The sequence below is a fragment of the Gastrolobium bilobum genome, unplaced genomic scaffold (genome assembly GCF_033153095.1).
Source record: "Gastrolobium bilobum isolate Gb01-03AN ecotype WA unplaced genomic scaffold, APGP_CSIRO_Gbil_v1 utg1221, whole genome shotgun sequence".
Classification (NCBI taxonomy): domain Eukaryota; kingdom Viridiplantae; phylum Streptophyta; class Magnoliopsida; order Fabales; family Fabaceae; genus Gastrolobium; species Gastrolobium bilobum.
In genome coordinates, this window is record NW_026897257.1 from 1,839,692 (window position 1) to 1,858,100 (window position 18,409).

Sequence of the window (18,409 nt, forward strand, 5' to 3'; positions counted from 1 at the left end):
TTACAAATTTTTTTTTATAAATTACACTATATTTTTTCTGAAGAATATTAGGTTACACTATATTTTTTGGGAATATATAATGTAATTTGTAAAAATTTGTAAACGGATCATTTCCAAATAACAATAGAGTAATCAAGAAATAAGTGAAAATAAAATAAAATAAAATTGTAATTTTTTTTTATTTTTTTTGAGTAAGAGAATTGCAAATGGTCTGAACATAACAGAAAACTATAAATTAAAAGGTAGTATAAGTGAAGGACCAATTAAAAGGAAGTAATTCATTTCATTCAACGCAAGTCTTGTTGACCACACCTCAAACAGAAGAATGTCCTCACCGAGATCGGTTGCTGTTGCCGTCAGTGGAGGCTCCGGCGCCGCCAAGGGTAGTCGGCGAGCTGTCCAGTGGGCGGTGGGGAATCTCTTCCCTCAAGCCGATAGGTTCATCTTAGTCCACGTCATCCCCAGAATCACTTCAATTGCAACCCCAAGTACGTGCGCCTGCCCTCACACCGTTACACTTTTCGTTTTCAATCGTTATGCATAATTCAATTATTATTATGTTATTTGTTCTATGCACAAAACAAAGGTTTTTCTCTCTAATGGTTTAATGGGCAAAACCTTTGAAAATTTGCTGGGCAGGATACAGTATTAGATATTAGGCAATTAATTACATGGTTGTAGTAATACAAGTACCCATTTTAGTTCAAGTGTGCTATTAATTATAGATGATTATTGACTGATTTTTTGTAACTGAAATGCATTGATGGTGTTTTGGGATTTCTAATTCACAGCTGGAGAGTATGTTTCCATTTCCGAAGCAGATGCCAATGGCTTTGCAGCTTATGTGCAGGATGTGAAACAAAAGTCTGAACAAATCTTTGTTCCATTCAAGAAACTCTGTGATACAAACATGGTAAGTTCCTTTCTACGATGCACGAGTATTTGATACGATATAGAAATACATGATTTTTTTAAATAAATAAATTAGGATACCATAATGTATCCACTTGTGATTACCAACCTGAGATTCTCAGTTGTCTAATTCGTTTAGTGAGGATAAAAGTATGGTATTAATTTTGTTGAGGGCAAGATTGCAAGAGTGAGAATATGCTTTGAAAGAAGTAATTGTTGAGATTTGAGAACGTGACTTAAATATATATTTATGGTTTTTGTGAGTTCTTTCTTTGTTTTCTGGTCTGCGCTAATTTCAACTCAAGATTAAAAGTGTGGCAAGGGAATAAGATTAATCTGGAAATTTTGTAGATGGAAACCTTGCTGCTAGAAGATGACAATCCTGCAAATGCACTTCTTAGCTTTATCTCAGAGTCTGGGGTCCAAATATTAGTGATGGGTTCTTACACCTCAAATTTTATTACAAGGTATGTGTTTCTAAATATCCAAAGTTAATCCCTGCATAATAATCATACAGTATCGTATTGTGTCTATCTCAAATAAGGTTTCATAATTATGCTGCTATATATACATTTTACGACAATGGTAATTATAAATGTCACAGGTCAACTTGATTTTAACTTCCTGTTGGTATATATCTATTATCTAATTGGGTTTTTGCAATCAGGGGTTTGGCTCTTCAATGCTAAAGTTATCGCTACAATAAAATACTTATGTTGGAAGTATAACGAAATTAATTTTCACCAACAGTTCATCAAAGAAAGAGAATGGATCTTAAAGCAATATAGAATAATGCCCATTTCACTAGCTTCTCCTAAATTTCAGTTTTTCTTCTTCCAGGAAGCTAAAAGGACCTGGGGTACCATCAACGATTCTAAGATGTGCTCCTGAAAGCTGTGATGTATATGTGGTAGCTAGAGATAGAATTATATCAAAGTTAGCTGATTCTTCATCTTCACATTCTCATGGTATCATTGAAGTTCTTGCTTTTTAAGATCTTAATGTCTGCAGCTGAGCCCTAATTGTGTGGCCATCTTTATGTTTGTTTTTATTATGCTTATTTCATAGAATTAGGGTCCCGGATAAAATCTTTGTGGAAGAAGTTGTTAAGTTTCTGATTTTCTTATTTTTCCTCCAGCAGAGGCGAGCCCAAGATACTTCATGTCTGCTCAAGTAAATAATGCAGACAATGGTACTGGCATTGGTAGAGAAATGTCTGGAATTAATTCATCCTCAACAGAACCTAAAATTCTAAAAAATTTCAGATTTTTATCAATATCAGAGCGTAGTTACATTGGTTTGCAAACATCTAGTCGCAGGGATTCTTTTGAACATTCTATCAGAAATGAAGAAGAAAATGCAGAGAACTGTGGAGATGATGTTGAAACTATGAGCCTCCACTCATTTGATTCCATAGCTTCTGCACACCGTGAACAGGTAATTTCCTTTCTTTTTCTTGGTTAAAAAGGAAATGGGCTCACACATATTTTGTGAAACTGCTATAATTTGTGGTTCTCCTCCAGCATGGTAGTGCCATTCATATGATGTGTACTTATGCAGTTAGTCATGCAAGAAGAAGTAGAACGGCTCCAGCTGGAGTTGCAGAATACTATTGCCATGTACAAACAGGTTTGTGAAGACCTGGTTCATGCTCAAAGCAAGGTGAGGGTTTGATAGTATTTGGTTTCTCTTTGGTTTGTGGAGGGAAATACATGTGTCTCTAATTCAGCTAAACTATTTCCTTTTATTTATTTTTTCTCCCCATTTTCAATGCCTAACTAAGCTGATGCATCGAAAAGTATCACTGAAAATAAGTTGTTAAAAGAAAATGCAATTTTCCCTAAGAACATGTATTACTGCTTATTAAGTATTTTATGTTTAAACTTTGGAGAATTAAAACCTGATCAACGGCCTTAGAATCATCAAAATTCAATAAATAAATAAAAACAAAACGAAAATAAGTTAGTTTGCATCTGATTCAAACATAAAGCTTTTGCCCTCCTTAATTTCAATAAATTTTTTTTACAAAATTTAGTTCTTTGAAAGCCACAGCCATGTCGACTTCATTATTGCGCAATTGCTAAAATTTGAGCTAGATTTATAATTTAGAGCTTGGCGCTCCACCTTACTTATGCCCCGTCAGAGTAATTAATGGCTTTATGACATGACATAGCTCTTTTTACATGCATGCTTTCACTTGCAGGCCCTTGTACTTTCTTCTGAATCTCTTGAAGAAGCTAAAATAGTAAATGCTTCCCTGAAAAGAGAGGAGATTTTGAGAAAGATTGCTGCTGAAGAGAAAGAAAAGTATTTTAAAGTCACGAAGGAACTTGAGGAGGCAAAAAGTAGACTTGCCAAAGAGTCATACGAAAGACAGATAGCTGAACTTAATGTCCTTAAAGAATCCATAGAAAAACAGAGAATTGTTGATACGTTGCTCTCAAATGACAGGAGATACAGACAGTACACCATGAATGAAATCAAGATAGCGACAAACTTCTTCTCTGAGGATTTGGTAATTGGTGAAGGAGGATATGGGAAAGTTTACAAATGCAATCTTGATCACACACCAGTAGCTGTAAAGGTTCTGCATCAGGACGCATTCAACAAGAAAGAGGAGTTTCTGAAAGAGGTTTTCCTTGTGCTTTGTTTTTTCTTCCTTTTGAAATTGTTTATATGAGAGTGAGTTTCTGAGACTAATGAACTCTTTAAATTGTCGTGTCCATCTGATGGAGTACTTCATATCATATTTTAAAAGTTCTAAAGCATGAACTGATTTATAAAACTAACAAATGCAAATTCAAGTATCCAAGTCCCTTGGAAATCTTTAAAATTGACTATCCCACTACCCCCACTGGAAAAATTTACTGATAAAAAGTTACTAATCAGCTAATCCTTGACTGGTCTAGCTTCATCAGGACTTATTCTTTGTTCTCAGTGTGTGCTGCAGTAGCCCTCACTTGAAATTTTGCTGATTTAATAGTTAATCAAAGTTTAGAACTCGTGCCCCCTTACGTCTCATTTTTCTTTGCTTTCTAACGATGGATGCTTTTTAAATATCTGAAGTGAAAGCAATATTTGAATGCTGCAATAACAAGAGAAAGCATTCCTTCCCGTTGTCTCCCATTTGTTGCAGGTTGAGATTCTTAGTCAGCTACATCATCCAAATATGGTTTTGTTACTGGGAGCATGTCCTGAGAGTGGTTGCCTTGTTTATGAATACCTGGAAAATGGAAGTCTAGAAGACTATCTTCTCAGTAAAAATGGAAAACCACAACTTCCTTGGTTTTTTCGATTCCGTATAGCTTTTGAAATGGCTTGTGGACTCTCATTCTTGCATAATTCGAAGCCAGAGCCTATTGTTCATCGAGATATAAAACCTGGCAATATCTTGTTAGACAGAAATTATGTGAGCAAAATTGCAGATGTTGGGTTGGCTAAGCTCCTTTCAGACGTTGTGCCTGACAATATTACAGAGTACAGAGAATCGATGCTAGCTGGTACCCTGCACTACATGGACCCAGAGTATCAGAGAACTGGCACTGTCCGACCAAAATCAGATGTATATGCTTTTGGAGTTATAGCTCTCCAATTGATAACTGCTCGCCATGCACGTGGACTCATTTTGACTGTTGAAGATGCAATTACAAAGGGCTCCTTCCGTGATATTTTAGACAAATCAGCTGGAGATTGGCCAATGGATGAGACATTGGAATTGGCTCAAATTGCCCTTAACTGCGTTGCACTTAGATGCAGAGATAGACCAGAACTTGATACTGAAGTTCTTCCACTACTCAAAAGACTTTCTGATGTGGCAAATGCCACTGCAAAGATAGGAAGAAATACTACAAGCACGCCAAGTCAGTATTATTGTCCAATCGTGCAGGTAAAAACCATGGTTATTGTGTTTTGATATCTTTGTGATGCATTTCGACTTTCAGATTATTATTTTTCACTCTTGATTTACTTGTGAGTACTGCAGGAAGTCATGGATGATCCACATATTGCTGCGGACGGTTTCACTTATGAGTACAGAGCAATCAAGGCATGGCTCAACAAGCACAATGTGTCCCCCGTGACAAAGCTTAAACTCCAGCATTCTGTGTTGACTCCAAACCATACTTTACGTTCGGCCATTCAGGAATGGAAGTCAGGAGTCTTATTTGATTAGGAAGCTGTTAATTCCTTGCCGCTCATCTCAAGCAGCTTTTTCTTGCAGCATAAAAACTGTCAGAATTTGAATTGTACAAATATTTGTAAAGCAATTTTGGGAATCTAGGTGCAGCAAATTGTTTGGTTGGTTGGTTTTTTAAATGTTGTATATGAACTTTTCTCAAGCTTACAGGGACATGTTGGACAAGAATGTAACTTTAAAATATTAAATGTTAATATATCGAGACACTGTCCCATTACTAAAGTATTGACACTTACACATTATAAGTGTAATGATCAGAATATAATGCACTTTTATTTGCTTTATGTTATAAAGTAAATTACATTACCAATGAGAACACTTTGTAATTTATTATGACATTTAAAGCTTTACAATTAAATAATACTATTCATGTGATCATTTATGTTATTTTGCACTTACAAGGTTGGAACGTACTGGCTATAATTTTCGAAAATATAATCTTCAATTGTACACCGTAATTTTACGTATTCCTTTCATAGTCTCTCTAAATCTATTTTTCTAATGCTTTGAGTAAAAATACTTCCCATAATCTTTTTTCTTCAAACATTATTTCACATTAAGCACGTTCCATTTAGCCATACAGATGTACAACTATAAGCCAATAGCATATTCTAAGTTGGAATTTAGAACAACTAGATGAGCCAGTACTCTGCTTCTGCTAGTGCCATTGCATATCATTACTAGTTACAATCCCATCAGCCTTTACATATATGCAATCATCTGTATAGTTATTTCTGCCTACTGGTGACTTATAGACGCCAAAAGGGTTGCCATGGCAAGTAATATCCAAAAACATTACTCATCTATTTGTGTAAATTCTAAAGCATTAGCATCGGGATCACGTGTAAAGATTGCTGGTCTTCCAGAGCGGCTAAGTGTGTAGGGGATACCTACAAAGTAGAAAAACACAAAAAATAAATAAAAATACAGCATCTCCTTTGGAAAACCTGCCATTTAGAAGAATGCATATCATGGTGAACTCCTAAAAGGTATGCTATTTAAAGAAGGAATACCAGCTTTATCAAGGATTGCTTTTAGCTTAGAAACATCCCGGATTGCGATACATGTGTGACGGTCTCTACCCCCATGTTGAGGTCGTCCAGTTAAAGGGTCAGGATTTGGAAGCTCCATCAAATGAATCATCTCTGAGCCTACCCACAACCAAGCACCCCTGTAGGGAAGCTTATCATGTGGCCTTGCTTCATTTATCTTGAGGCCTATATTTCATTGAATCTAGTTATTCATATACTTCCTTCTTGTTAAACAGTGTACACAGCATATATTAGTTTGAAAAGCCAGCATACCTAGAACATTTTGATAGAAGTCAAGTGATCTTTCTAGGCTTTCACATAAAATTCCAACATGGTGAACACTAACAACTCCATAATCTGAAAAATACCAGCCAAAAAAAAGCCGAATAAGCAGCAACTATCAAACATATGAACAAAGCAGAAAATGAACAACAACCAACCACATACCACTTTCCTCGTTGTTAGGGACTGATTCCTTGTCAAGTAAATCCCCTTCAACAGCCATCTGAGCTTTTATTCTCATGCTGGGAACATGCCATCTCCCATTTTTTACACTAGCATGATAGAATTTGGACTGCCTGTTCGTAGTTATGGGCGAAAAGTTGACATAATTCAACTGCAACAAGAGGGTCGATAAACAACAGAACTAAGATTGACATAAAAAATGACAAAGCATATTATATGGCATACTATCGAAGTGTCAATTAACAAGGCTCACAGCTGAGAAGCTGCTGAGATCACGAGATAATCTAATATTGTTAAAATTCAGTTCCGAAACACTTGATAGTTACATGCTTTCAAGATCCATTCATTAATCTTCTTTTTTTCTTTTTCTTTTTTCAATTTGATTAAAAAAGTCTTGAGTGACAAGAGCCCTTGGGCTTGAAGCGTGGATATGGCACAAGCCCATTATTGGTCTGCCTTGTGCTGCAGAAGCAGAAGTCCATTTTTTCGGTCTGCCTTATGATTTTCTTAATTCCACCTGAAAGTGGAGGTGATGAGGATCGAACTTGTGACCTCGTGGTCACTGAAGCTCTGATACCATGATAAGCGCCACTTCAACCCAAAACCTTAAGAAATTAGGTGAGGCTAAATTAATTATTTTATATCTCTCTAACATTGAGTGCTTTTTGCTTCATTTTTTTCCTTAACCAACAATAAAAAAGCATATAAGAAACAGAAACATGTCAAACCATCAGGGTAAAGGGAGTTAGATGCTCCCAATATCCCAGTCAGTGATGATTCTTTTACCAATCTGAATGGTGGCATCGAATGCCCAAGAAAATTCACTTTTCCCCCTCCTTGCTCTTCAGTTGACAACGTTGGCCAATGGTAATGTTTACCACCAAGAACAGAGAGGACAACAGATAAAAAAACATATCAAACCATCAAGGTGTAAGGGAGAGGGGCTAGTATCAGGTTCCAGTAATGACAAAGTAATTTATTTCCTGAGCATTTCTAATCTCCAATTAATCTACAGTATTAAATTAAAACAGCCCAAGAACATGAGCAGCTTATACGTTAGACATCATGATATTTGCAAATTGTAATAAAGCTTCACAAGGTTGCACAAACAGCCATAAGAATTAACATACAAATCACCAACTTGTGGATTAGGAATAAGAAGTTAAAAGCAAACACATACACCCAAGTCTCCTAACACCTCATAGTAGAAACACAAATTAAACCCCTTTTGATGATTGTTAGACACCCAATTTGCCAACTTGTACTAGAAAAATGAGATTGCTGAACATCATGAATTCCAAAATCACCTTTTGGTGCAGAGGGGAGATAAAGGAAGGTGCTTTAAGAAGGGAAGCCATGGCAGAGCAACAACTCATCTGGGTTTTGTCTAGTTTTCAGTATGATTTGTAAGCCCTATTGGGTATGTTGAGTTATGAGCAATGAGTGGACACAGACACAGCACCCTCCCTTTGTTTCTGGGGCCATCAAATTTCAGACTAAACACCAAATAGTAGCCACTAATTTGAGTATGGGACAATATTATAAAATCTAAACATAACAAAGGTTGATCTGTAAATATGATAGAGTAAGGGTACATTCATAATTTTCAAAAATACTGACATATTTTAAAAATATTCATAAATTAACTATGTGTCACGTCACTTAACATATTATATTCATACAAGACTAAAAGAGAGTTGGCTTTCAAGCCGCGGTTTGAACAAGGTCAAGGTCAACCATCTCAATGACGTATGCCAAAAAACAATATGCATGTGGCTCGAAAGAGGTGTTATGGTTTGATTTTATTTTTTTTTATATTTTATGAATGAGGAGTAAATTGAATAACAGTATGTACATATTTTTAATATAAAGATTTTATCACATGGTACTCGTGATATTAGAGTTGTTGACCTTGTACTTTTATCTTTTACTAAGTCTGTTGAGTTTTGATGTTGCTTAATAAATTATTATCATTTTTTTAAAGTATGTTATGCACTATATGTTAAATTCAATTCCTGTTCTATTTCAATACTCACTTGGATGTGACTCTATAATCGCGTAAGTCTTCATAACACTTTTATAATAAATAAATAAATTAAGTTCTGAAAGTTTAAAATAATTTATAAATAATCCAATCGGTGTAAGCTATTTTGTCAAAAAAAAAAAAAATAATGGGTGTTAATTTGTAATAATAATTAGTCTAATATAAGTTGGGTAGGTATAACCACTTTTGTAAAACCCGGCCGGGTTAATCCGAAATCCTGTGAACCGGTTATCAGACCGGTTCGAGTCAAGCATTGGACCAGACATGCATCGACTCAGTTAAACTCGGTCAAACCCAGTGACCCGGTCAGGTCATGTATTTAAAAAAAACTAAAAAATCAAAAATGTTTCATCTTATCAGGAAAAAATGTAAAACTCATATTAAAATTTTTTTGTAATTTTATTTGTTAGTATATTCTTCTACAATGACCTCAAATCTTAGTTTCTAATACTGCAGCAATGTGTGGAATAATAAATTAGAGAATGTGACATATGTCATTTTAATGTAGTTTTTTTTGGAAATATTCCATCGGTTCATCGCTTCGCGATTAGTCCAATTCGGGGCGGATCCAGGATTAAGGCTTTAAACCCCTCCCAAAGTTGGTACTGGGGAGATTCGAACACATGCCCTCACCCCCACCTGCTCAGCTCCCATGCGCCAACTGAGCTACCACCATTTGGTGTCATTTTAATGTAGTTGAATTTGTAAAATATGAGTTCAATGTTATTGAGAGGTATGTTTATGGGAATTCTGAGTTGCAATTTAAATTGACATAGTAATAGCGTGCATTTTTATTTATTTATACTTCATATTTTTGAACTTATTTAGTGAACCTTGTTTAATTCATTTTAGATATGGAGAATATAATTGAATTTATATGTTCATATTTATATATATATATCTATATATATCCGGGTCAACTGGTCCAACTAGTGACCCAATTACCCAGTATCCCGACCAAGTCGATGCCTGGGTCGGGTTTAACAACACTGAGTATAAGCTGATTCATCACAGGGTAAATTTGATAAATCATAAGCCTAATTTAACCTTAAGTATTAAGTTATTTCTATTGGCAAGTTATAGTTCATATTTTATATTAATTTATATAGTTATTGTTGAAAAATATTACTTTTTAATCATTTATATTAAAAAATTAAAATTAACTACTTGAAATAAATAAATGTTCTTAAAATATATTTATTTAAACTTACAAAAATAACTATGATATTTTTAATTTTACATACCGACCGAAATAAAATTAAAACAAATCAGTCTAATCTACCCAAAAAAAAATTAATTAAACTTTATTAATCTAACCCATATATTTTACCCAAGTAAAATTGAAGTATGTTAAACTATAAGAGGTGATATTATAATTTACAACACTGAAAAAAAAAATACATGAATTTCCAACTCATTGTCCATTAGCTTTGTGCTTTTTTCCTTTGTGTTTTGGGGAAATTTATTCCATGGTCCTTCCTCTCCTTTTTCTCCTCTCTCTCCTCTCTCCTCTATCCTTTCTATTCTCTCTACAAAGACCACAAGGCCGGGAGCCTTGAATATTGTCTCATGTTTTGGGACATTTGACCGTGCTTTTAGCAACTTTTTATCTAAATGCCATGGTGCATAACCATTTTCTCGAAATGCCACGTTTACAAGACTTGCTCTGAATATTGATGGGTCATGCATGCTATAACACTCTATAATATACATTCAGAGTATTAATTTAAGAGAATTATACATGTTATGTTACAGGAAACATTAAATCTATTTCTGCACTAATAAAATCTTGTGGGTCCTACTAGCTAAAAAAAATTAAAAAAACAAAATAAAAAATCACGACAATCAATGCATCAGCAGGAAGGATTTTGCTTTTTTCTGCGGCAGGATACAAACAACACCCTTAATTTAATTATGATATTGAATATAGTTAGAATTAGGCCTTAAACACTTATTATGTGTAATATTGTGAAACAGGATATTGTTATGATAAAAATGTGAATAAACTGTTTTCTTTCTTTTAACGTAACAAATTCATTTCACATTCATAATGATTATTCTAAATAGAAAGGTCCTACACAAGCTTATAGCCTCAAACCAAGTGGCCCTCGCAAGATTGGATTAGGAAAGCTGGAGTAAATAAAGTTAAGATTCATTCAGCTCGCTGGAATGGTCGTTGTAGCGAGGAAGTATATAGCAAGCCTTTTTTCTATGTTGCTCATTGAAATGCTCATTGCAGCAAGCAAAACCAACGAGCAAGTTCAGATAAATTTTTTCTCCCAAGTTTGCTTGCTGACGTGCTCATTGTAGCGAGTAAAGTCAGCAATCACATATGGCTCCATTTTTGTGACCTGAACTCCATCCTTAGTCATTAACTCAACTCTTACCACCTAATTGACCATAACACCATATGTATAAAGGTACAATACATCACTCTATCCAGCGGTGTTCATCAACCGATGCAAATCCATTCAAATCGTGGTGATCGAATCGAAAAACTGTTAACCGAATTAACCAAACACCGAGAAAAAATTCCGCATATTTTAATTGGATTGAAACAATTTTTAGTTTGGTTGGTAAAAATCAATCCAATATATTATGTATTTTATTATTTTTAAAAGATGATGACTTGGAATCTTGTTGTTTTGTAGACTTGAAATATTGGATATTATTGATAGCAAACAATCTTGTTTTAGTTTTTATTGTCTATTATATATATATATATATATATATATATCGGAAAACCAAAATCATAATTGTTTTTAAAAAAAAAACCATAAACAAACAAATTGAATTTTATTTGAAAACCATCAATGTAGGTCATTACTTCATGCCATGCTAGTAATTAAATGCAATAAAAATGAGATGATTTAAAAATGAAGATAACAAAAAAGTTTGTAATTTTAATGCTATTAATAATGACCTTCTGTATCATTTGAAACTTTAATTTTTGACTTTTTAAACCCTATAAAGTATTTATAGTAAAATGCGCTTTACAGTGACTTGGAGACATACATATTCTTTATAACACATTTACACAACAATAATATTTATTTTATTACTATTTTGTTATAAAGTGTGATTTCTGAAAAGAACTAATTTTGAAAAACACAATAAGATAAAAATCTATGAGCACCAAATATATAAACGCTTGAAATACGGTGTTATATTTACATCCATAATCATAGTACTCAAAGAGACAGCTATAAACTTGGGTAATGTATCAGGAATTGCAAGTGGGTTAATAGAAGGATTTAGATTATATATGTAGTAACTTGCAGGCTTGAATTTCAGTTACATTATTTTATTTTTGGTAAACTCAGTTGCATTATTTAATGGAAAAATATTAGAAATGCATGGCATCATTATTCTTATAGGCAAATGTAGATGGAGGTTATCCTTAATAAATTATTCCAGTCTATATCAGGAAATCGTTCATGCTCCTTAACAAATTTCGTACAAGTATTTTTTATTAAAAATTTTTAACATACACATTTTAAATATATATGTATAACCAATATAAAAATTATAAAATAAAAGATAAAAAATTAATTTTTCAAAAAATATGTATAATTAATACAAAAGAATTATGTATAAAAAAAACAAAAGAATTTAAATTTTAATTTAAATAAAAATGACATATATCTTTCTGTAAAAAACAAATTATAAAAATTTAATCACTATAAAAATTGATTATTCAGTGACCATCCAACTCTTACATCGTAAAATGATGTTAGTCATTAAGTATTTTACAGACCATTTTAATGTTTTCAACTATTTTCTGCATGAAAAATTGTTAAGCATATTAATAGTGCTTATTATTATGTCTATTGGGTGGGAAAATATTTAATATTTAAAATTATAACTATTTAAATTTGAATTTTGAACTTGATGGGTAGAAAAAGAGTTCAGCATTTAATATTTTTGCAGTGAAAAAAATATATATAATAAATTTAAATATAATATAAAACTATAGATTAAATGAAAAACTATTTATAATTATAAAAATATATGCATAGTTGATAAAAAAATTTAATTTTGAAATTTAACTGCAAAAAAAGAAAGAATGACTTGTTTATACTTTAAAAGAAAATAAATTAAAAATTTAACTTAAAACCAAATAATTGAATATATATATATATATATATATATATATATATATATACTTAAAACGAAAGTAAAATTAAACTTATAATTATATTTAATTTTTAGAATTATATGTGAATTTAAAATATAAATCACGCATAACTTATTATTTTTAAATATAAAAATTTTACATGCTGACGTAAAATGTTGACAGTTAGAGATAGCAAATTGATCTCGGTCCGGAGGGCCGACCAACCCCGCTCGCTAACATATTTTTCTTCTTCTTATATTTACTGTCTAACAAATCCGTCTTTGTGTGGTTTGTTAGAATATTAAACGTAATAACTCAAATATTTGACAACTCTTCATCTAATATATCTTCATTTATTACATGTTGATATAAAATGCTGACAGTTAGAGGTGGCAAAATGAGCTCGGCCCAAGAGGCTGGCCCACCCCACCTTCCAAACGGTCGGGTTAGCCCGCCAACAAGTTTTTCTCTCTCTTATATTTACTGTCTAACAAACCATGTTGATATAAAATGTTGAAGTTAGAGATGACAAAATGGGCTCGGTTCGGAAGGCCGTTACCGTCTAACTAACACTATGAGGTACCTAACTTTAACTTTTTGTACATCTAGAGTTGACAAATATTTGAGTTAGTACGTTTAATATTCCAATAAGCACTGCATAGTTTAAGTTAAATGTGGTAATTCAAAAGACCATTCATTATCTTAATTGAATAAAATGCAGTGAGATAATTTTACAATTTGCGTTAATTTTTACGAGACAAGCAAATTGATTTCTTTTTTTCCTTGTGCATCGCACGGGTAATACACTTTTATATATATATATATATATATATATATATATATAGAGAGAGAGAGAGAGAGAAATAGTGACACGTTCTTTCTTTTAGAAATTAATCAACGACGGTCGCTATAAAACTTTTGATTCTTTTTCTCCGTGCATCGCACGAGTAATGTAGTAGTTTGTAATAATAATAGATATCGGTATTAATTTGGATTAGTCTACAATAATTGGGTATGTGTAAGCCAATTCAAAACAGGTTAAATATAGTTGGTTGATAAATTATTAGCTTAATATAACCTTAAGTCTTAAGTTTTTTATCTTGGCAAGTTATAGTTCACGTTTTATATATCAATTTATATAATTTTTTTCAAAAATATTAATGTTTAATATTATATATTTAAATTAAATTAAATTTTATTAAAAAAATAAAATTATTTAGTTGAAATAAATAAATGTGCTTAAAAATATTTAATTAAACTTAAAAAACTAATTATGATTTTTTTTTTTAAAGGTACATACTGACTGAAAATAAATTAAATTAAATCAGTCTAATTTACCCCAAAAAAAAAAATTAAACTTTATTAGTCCAAGTGTCCAAACCATATATTTTACCATGTCAGTCAAACTATAGAAAGTGATAATACAATTTACAACAATAAAGAAAAAAGAAAAAGAAAAAACCTGAATATCCAACTCATTGGTCCACTCGCTTTGTGCTTACTTGCTATGGGCTATGGCAGTTCCATTGACCGAAACTTCTTACTACTTTCTTGCACCATTTTCTTCCTCTTTTTCAAGCGTGTTCAGATATTAAAAATAGAAAAAAAGAGCACGTTTCTCTTACCCAATGCCATGTCAGTCATAGTCAGGGGTCAAAGGTACCGCGTTACCATTTAATCTGTGCACACGCTGACACGCACACGTTTTCTTTCTTTCTTTTTTTTCTTCCTTCTTATCCTCACACTAATACTGTGTAATATGTATAAATACCACCATAGAGCTTCTTATCTTTCCCACCCAAATTCTTCAGCGTTCACACTTCCCTTTCACACAAACCTCCTCTTTCACATGGAAATCGACTCGTTCCCATTCATGAACCTCGAAGATTACTATTCATTCCAAGACATGGATCCCAATTTCATTGTGAACACAAAAAAGCGTCACAGAAATGACATCGAAGATGCACCACCTCAATGGAAAACCAACAACGACTACGCATTAAACGATATACTCACTTCCCTCATTCAATTAGACCACAAACAGCAACAAGAAGAAGAAAAAAAACTCATTGTCATGGATGAATCATCAAAGAAGAAGATTGCTCGTCGCTCTTCAACTCCCAAAATTGAAGACAATTCCGCTCAACCGAGTTCTTCGGTGGGCCCACACCGCCGCTTATGGGTGAAGGACCGCTCCAAAGACTGGTGGCAACGCTGTAGCCACCCGGATTTTCCGGAAGACGAGTTCCGAAGGTCTTTTCGAATGAGCAAAGCGACTTTCGAACTGATTTGCAACGAACTCGAATCTGCCGTTACGAAGAAGAACACAATGCTGCGTGACGCCATCCCCGTTCGCCAGCGCGTGGCCGTTTGCATATGGAGGCTCGCCACCGGTGACCCTCTTCGCATCGTTTCAAAACGCTTTGGATTGGGCATATCCACGTGTCACAAGCTCGTTCTCGAGGTCTGTTCCGCTATTAGAACTGTTCTGATGCCCAAGTTCCTTCATTGGCCTACCGATGATGGTAACATGAATTTGATAAAGCACGAGTTCGAGTCCCTTTTTGGAATCCCTAATGTTGGTGGCGCAATGTACACTACCCATCTTCCTATTATTGCACCCAAGTCCAATGTTGCTGATTATTTCAATAAACGACACACCGAGAGGAACCAGAAGACTTCTTACTCGATTACTGTTCAGGGGGTGGTTAACCCAAAAGGGGTTTTCACTGATGTGTGTATTGGTTGGCCTGGTTCTATGTCTGATGATCAGGTTTTGGAGAAATCTGCTTTGTATCAGAGGGTAAGCAGGGGAAGTTTGAAGGATGTTTGGGTCGTTGGCAATTCTGGGTACCCTCTTATGGATGGGATTTTGGTTCCTTATACGCATCAGAATCTTACTTGGACTCAGCATGCTTTTAATGAGAAGGTTGGTGACATTCAGAACATTGCAAAGGATGCTTTTGCTAGGTTGAAAGGTAGGTGGTCTTGCTTGCAGAAGAGGACAGAGATGAAGCTCGAGGATTTGCCTGTGGTTCTTGGTGCTTGTTGTGTTTTGCATAATATTTGTCAGATGAGAGAAGAGCAAATGGACCCTGACTGGAACTTTGAACTCTCTGATGATGCCATGGTTGCTGAGAACCCCATACGTTCTGCCACTTCAGTGCAGGCTAGGGATAATATTGCTCACTTTTTGCTACACCATGGCCGTGCAGGCACTTCTTTCTTGTAGTCCTTTTTTCTGTTTTCTGTCAAGTGTACTCTGATTTTGTCATTCTTTTGGCTATGGCTTATCATTATAGTCATGCACTATACTAGGGAATAAGATTGTAATATATACTAGGGGTGGGTATAGTATAGGTATTTCTATAATCTAATGTGTATAAAGATTTTTTGCCCAACCTAATAATGAATGGATTGAACTTTGTTAGCTGAATGCTTTTCAACATGTCCGTTTGGTTTCAGAGATTTTCTGTTCAGTTCCTCTTTCTACTTGAAACATGTTGGAATCCGAGTTTTGGTAGTTCTAAAATTACGTGCTTCTTCTTCGTTGTGCAGTTAAAATTGACGTTTAATCCTCTTCAGTTTTTTGTTGTTGTTGTTGTTGTTCTCTCTCCTTGTGTAATGACATAATAAATGTTGTTCTGCTGTGTCACACAATGTTTGACTCTTAAAACTGTAGCTCTCCAACCTGGGAAGAATTTCTGATGTGCTTTTCGTGTTTTGACTTTTGTTCACTCAGTCTTGTTAGGAGAAGGGGGACCAATCGAGAATCCTGTCTAATTTTTATTCTTTCTTCTTTTTAGTCATTAAGTATTTCAAAAACTGAGTTTACCTTTGATACTAGGTCTCTTATACGCCAAAAAAGTCATGTTTTTATCTCCCAAGATTAACGTATAACAAAAGAATCTTTTGGTTGTGTCTCTGCATTTGGAACACTGGTGGTCTCAGGATGCTTTCTGAACGGTTACTCCTAGAAAATTCTGGTCAGACATGTTGTTAATTTGTCCATTTGTTGACTATAAAGTTTCTCATGTAATTATGATTTATTGATATAAAATTTTTGTATATATCTCTTTTTATACGTATTAAATAGATGAGAGTTAATTAAAAATTTGATAAAATTAATAAAGAGAAAGAGAGACACAAATTTTTTACATGATTTTCTTGTATAAAATTTTAACATTAGAGGATGTGAGAGGAAATTGAAGCGTGTAAAATGTGATTTGTACTGTTGTAAGTTTTACTATTGAATCACAACATTCCCTGATAATATTACTGGTACTTAATTGGCCAGGCTCATCCTTGGTTCAAATGTGCGGAATGGGACAATGTCTCCGAAATGGAAGCAGCATTTAAACCACGAGTCATTGGGGACCTTGACACTCAAATCCATTACATATGTGAGAGACTGTCTTGGTCATGCTAGCTTATTGCGGTTAACATAAGTGCGAGCATTAGCCCCAATACCAAATCCTACTATTTCTTTGATGGGTTACACATACCTTTCTTCCGGTCTTGCTTATGGCCTCTCTGCAGGCATGGCCATAGGCATCGTTGCTGATTATTTCAATAAGAGGATTTTTGTTTGTGACCAAGTTTGATCTCTTCATTTGATGATGAGATGGTTGCCACTTCAGTGCAGGCTCAATTTTTGTTACACCATTCTGATTTTGTCATTCTTTTGGCTGTGGACACACTAGAGAATGAGATTGTAATACTAGTGATGAGTATAGGTATGACAATGTGTATAGAGGTTTTTTTTCCCCAACCAATAAATGAATGGACACTTCAATTTTGTTAGCTGTGAAAAAGGCTTTTGGCCATTCAGAGATTTTCTGTCCAGTTCATCTTTCTGCTTGAAACGTGTTGGATTTAGAGTTTAGGCAGTTCTAGAACTACGTGTTCCTTATTCCTTATGCAGTTAAAATTGACATTTAATCCTCAATTAATGTAGTTCAGTTGTGTCCCACAATGTTTGACCCTTAGTCCCTTAGAACTCTAGCTCTCCAACCTAGGAAGATTGTTAATGTGCTTTTGTGTTTTGACTTTTGTTTGTTCTGTCTTGTTGGAAGAAGGGGGGTCACTGGAGAATCCAGTCTAATTTTTTGTTCTTTTGTTATAATCATTAAGGAATTCAAAACCTGAGTTTGCAATTCATACTTGGTGGATATTTTGCCTGGTTCAAAAATTTATTGCATCCCATGCGATATATGTGATTTATCTAAAAAAAAAATTATTGCCTCAAAGGCCAAAGTAATGTGTCTAGCTCCCAAGATTAATGTTACAAGGAATAATAAAGGAATCTTTTGGTTGTGTCTCTGCATTTAGAACACTGCTCGTCTCATTTTTGCCACTGTCAAGGGGATGCATCGTCTCTTGGTATGTAAATGTTTTACTAATGTAATGCATCCCCCTTATTAGCTCTTTAATCTTTTTATACTAGTTGGTATTAGACAAAAAGCTAATAATGCGGAAGTTCTACCTTTTTGGTTTGTAATTTCCTTTTTTTTTTTTTTTTTGAGTAAATACTTTTTTTGGTCTTTAGCAAATTTCACGATGTCCGTTTTAGTCCCTAGCAAATAAAAAGGTTCATTGTAGTCCTTAAAAAATTCAAAATGGACTCATTTAGTTGAAAAGACCCA

At 33.9% G+C, this 18,409-nt stretch overlaps 3 protein-coding genes across 3 annotated transcripts; 2 read left to right on the forward strand and 1 right to left on the reverse strand.

Annotated features, from left to right (window-relative positions):
- The first annotated feature begins 302 nt into the window (after positions 1-302).
- LOC133305404 (U-box domain-containing protein 34-like) lies at positions 303-5,253 on the forward strand. Its single transcript, XM_061505620.1, has 9 exons — positions 303-488; positions 792-913; positions 1,264-1,379; positions 1,753-1,880; positions 2,051-2,349; positions 2,473-2,574; positions 3,116-3,544; positions 4,049-4,798; positions 4,895-5,253. The coding sequence occupies exons 1-9, from the start codon at positions 326-328 to the stop codon at positions 5,081-5,083; spliced, it is 2,298 nt and encodes a 765-aa protein (XP_061361604.1). The 5' UTR covers positions 303-325; the 3' UTR covers positions 5,084-5,253.
- A 347-nt stretch (positions 5,254-5,600) lies between these two features.
- Positions 5,601-8,069, reverse strand: LOC133305394 (glyoxylase I 4). The gene is made up of 5 exons (XM_061505607.1): positions 7,911-8,069; positions 6,586-6,754; positions 6,412-6,495; positions 6,121-6,324; positions 5,601-5,997 (listed from the first exon to the last, which is right to left on the reverse strand). The coding sequence occupies exons 1-5, from the start codon at positions 7,977-7,979 to the stop codon at positions 5,903-5,905; spliced, it is 621 nt and encodes a 206-aa protein (XP_061361591.1). The 5' UTR covers positions 7,980-8,069; the 3' UTR covers positions 5,601-5,902.
- Positions 8,070-14,594: 6,525 nt separating this feature from the next.
- Positions 14,595-16,082, forward strand: LOC133305535 (protein ALP1-like). The gene has a single exon (XM_061505784.1). The coding sequence runs from the start codon at positions 14,614-14,616 to the stop codon at positions 15,994-15,996; it is 1,383 nt and encodes a 460-aa protein (XP_061361768.1). The 5' UTR covers positions 14,595-14,613; the 3' UTR covers positions 15,997-16,082.
- Positions 16,083-18,409: the final 2,327 nt, after the last annotated feature.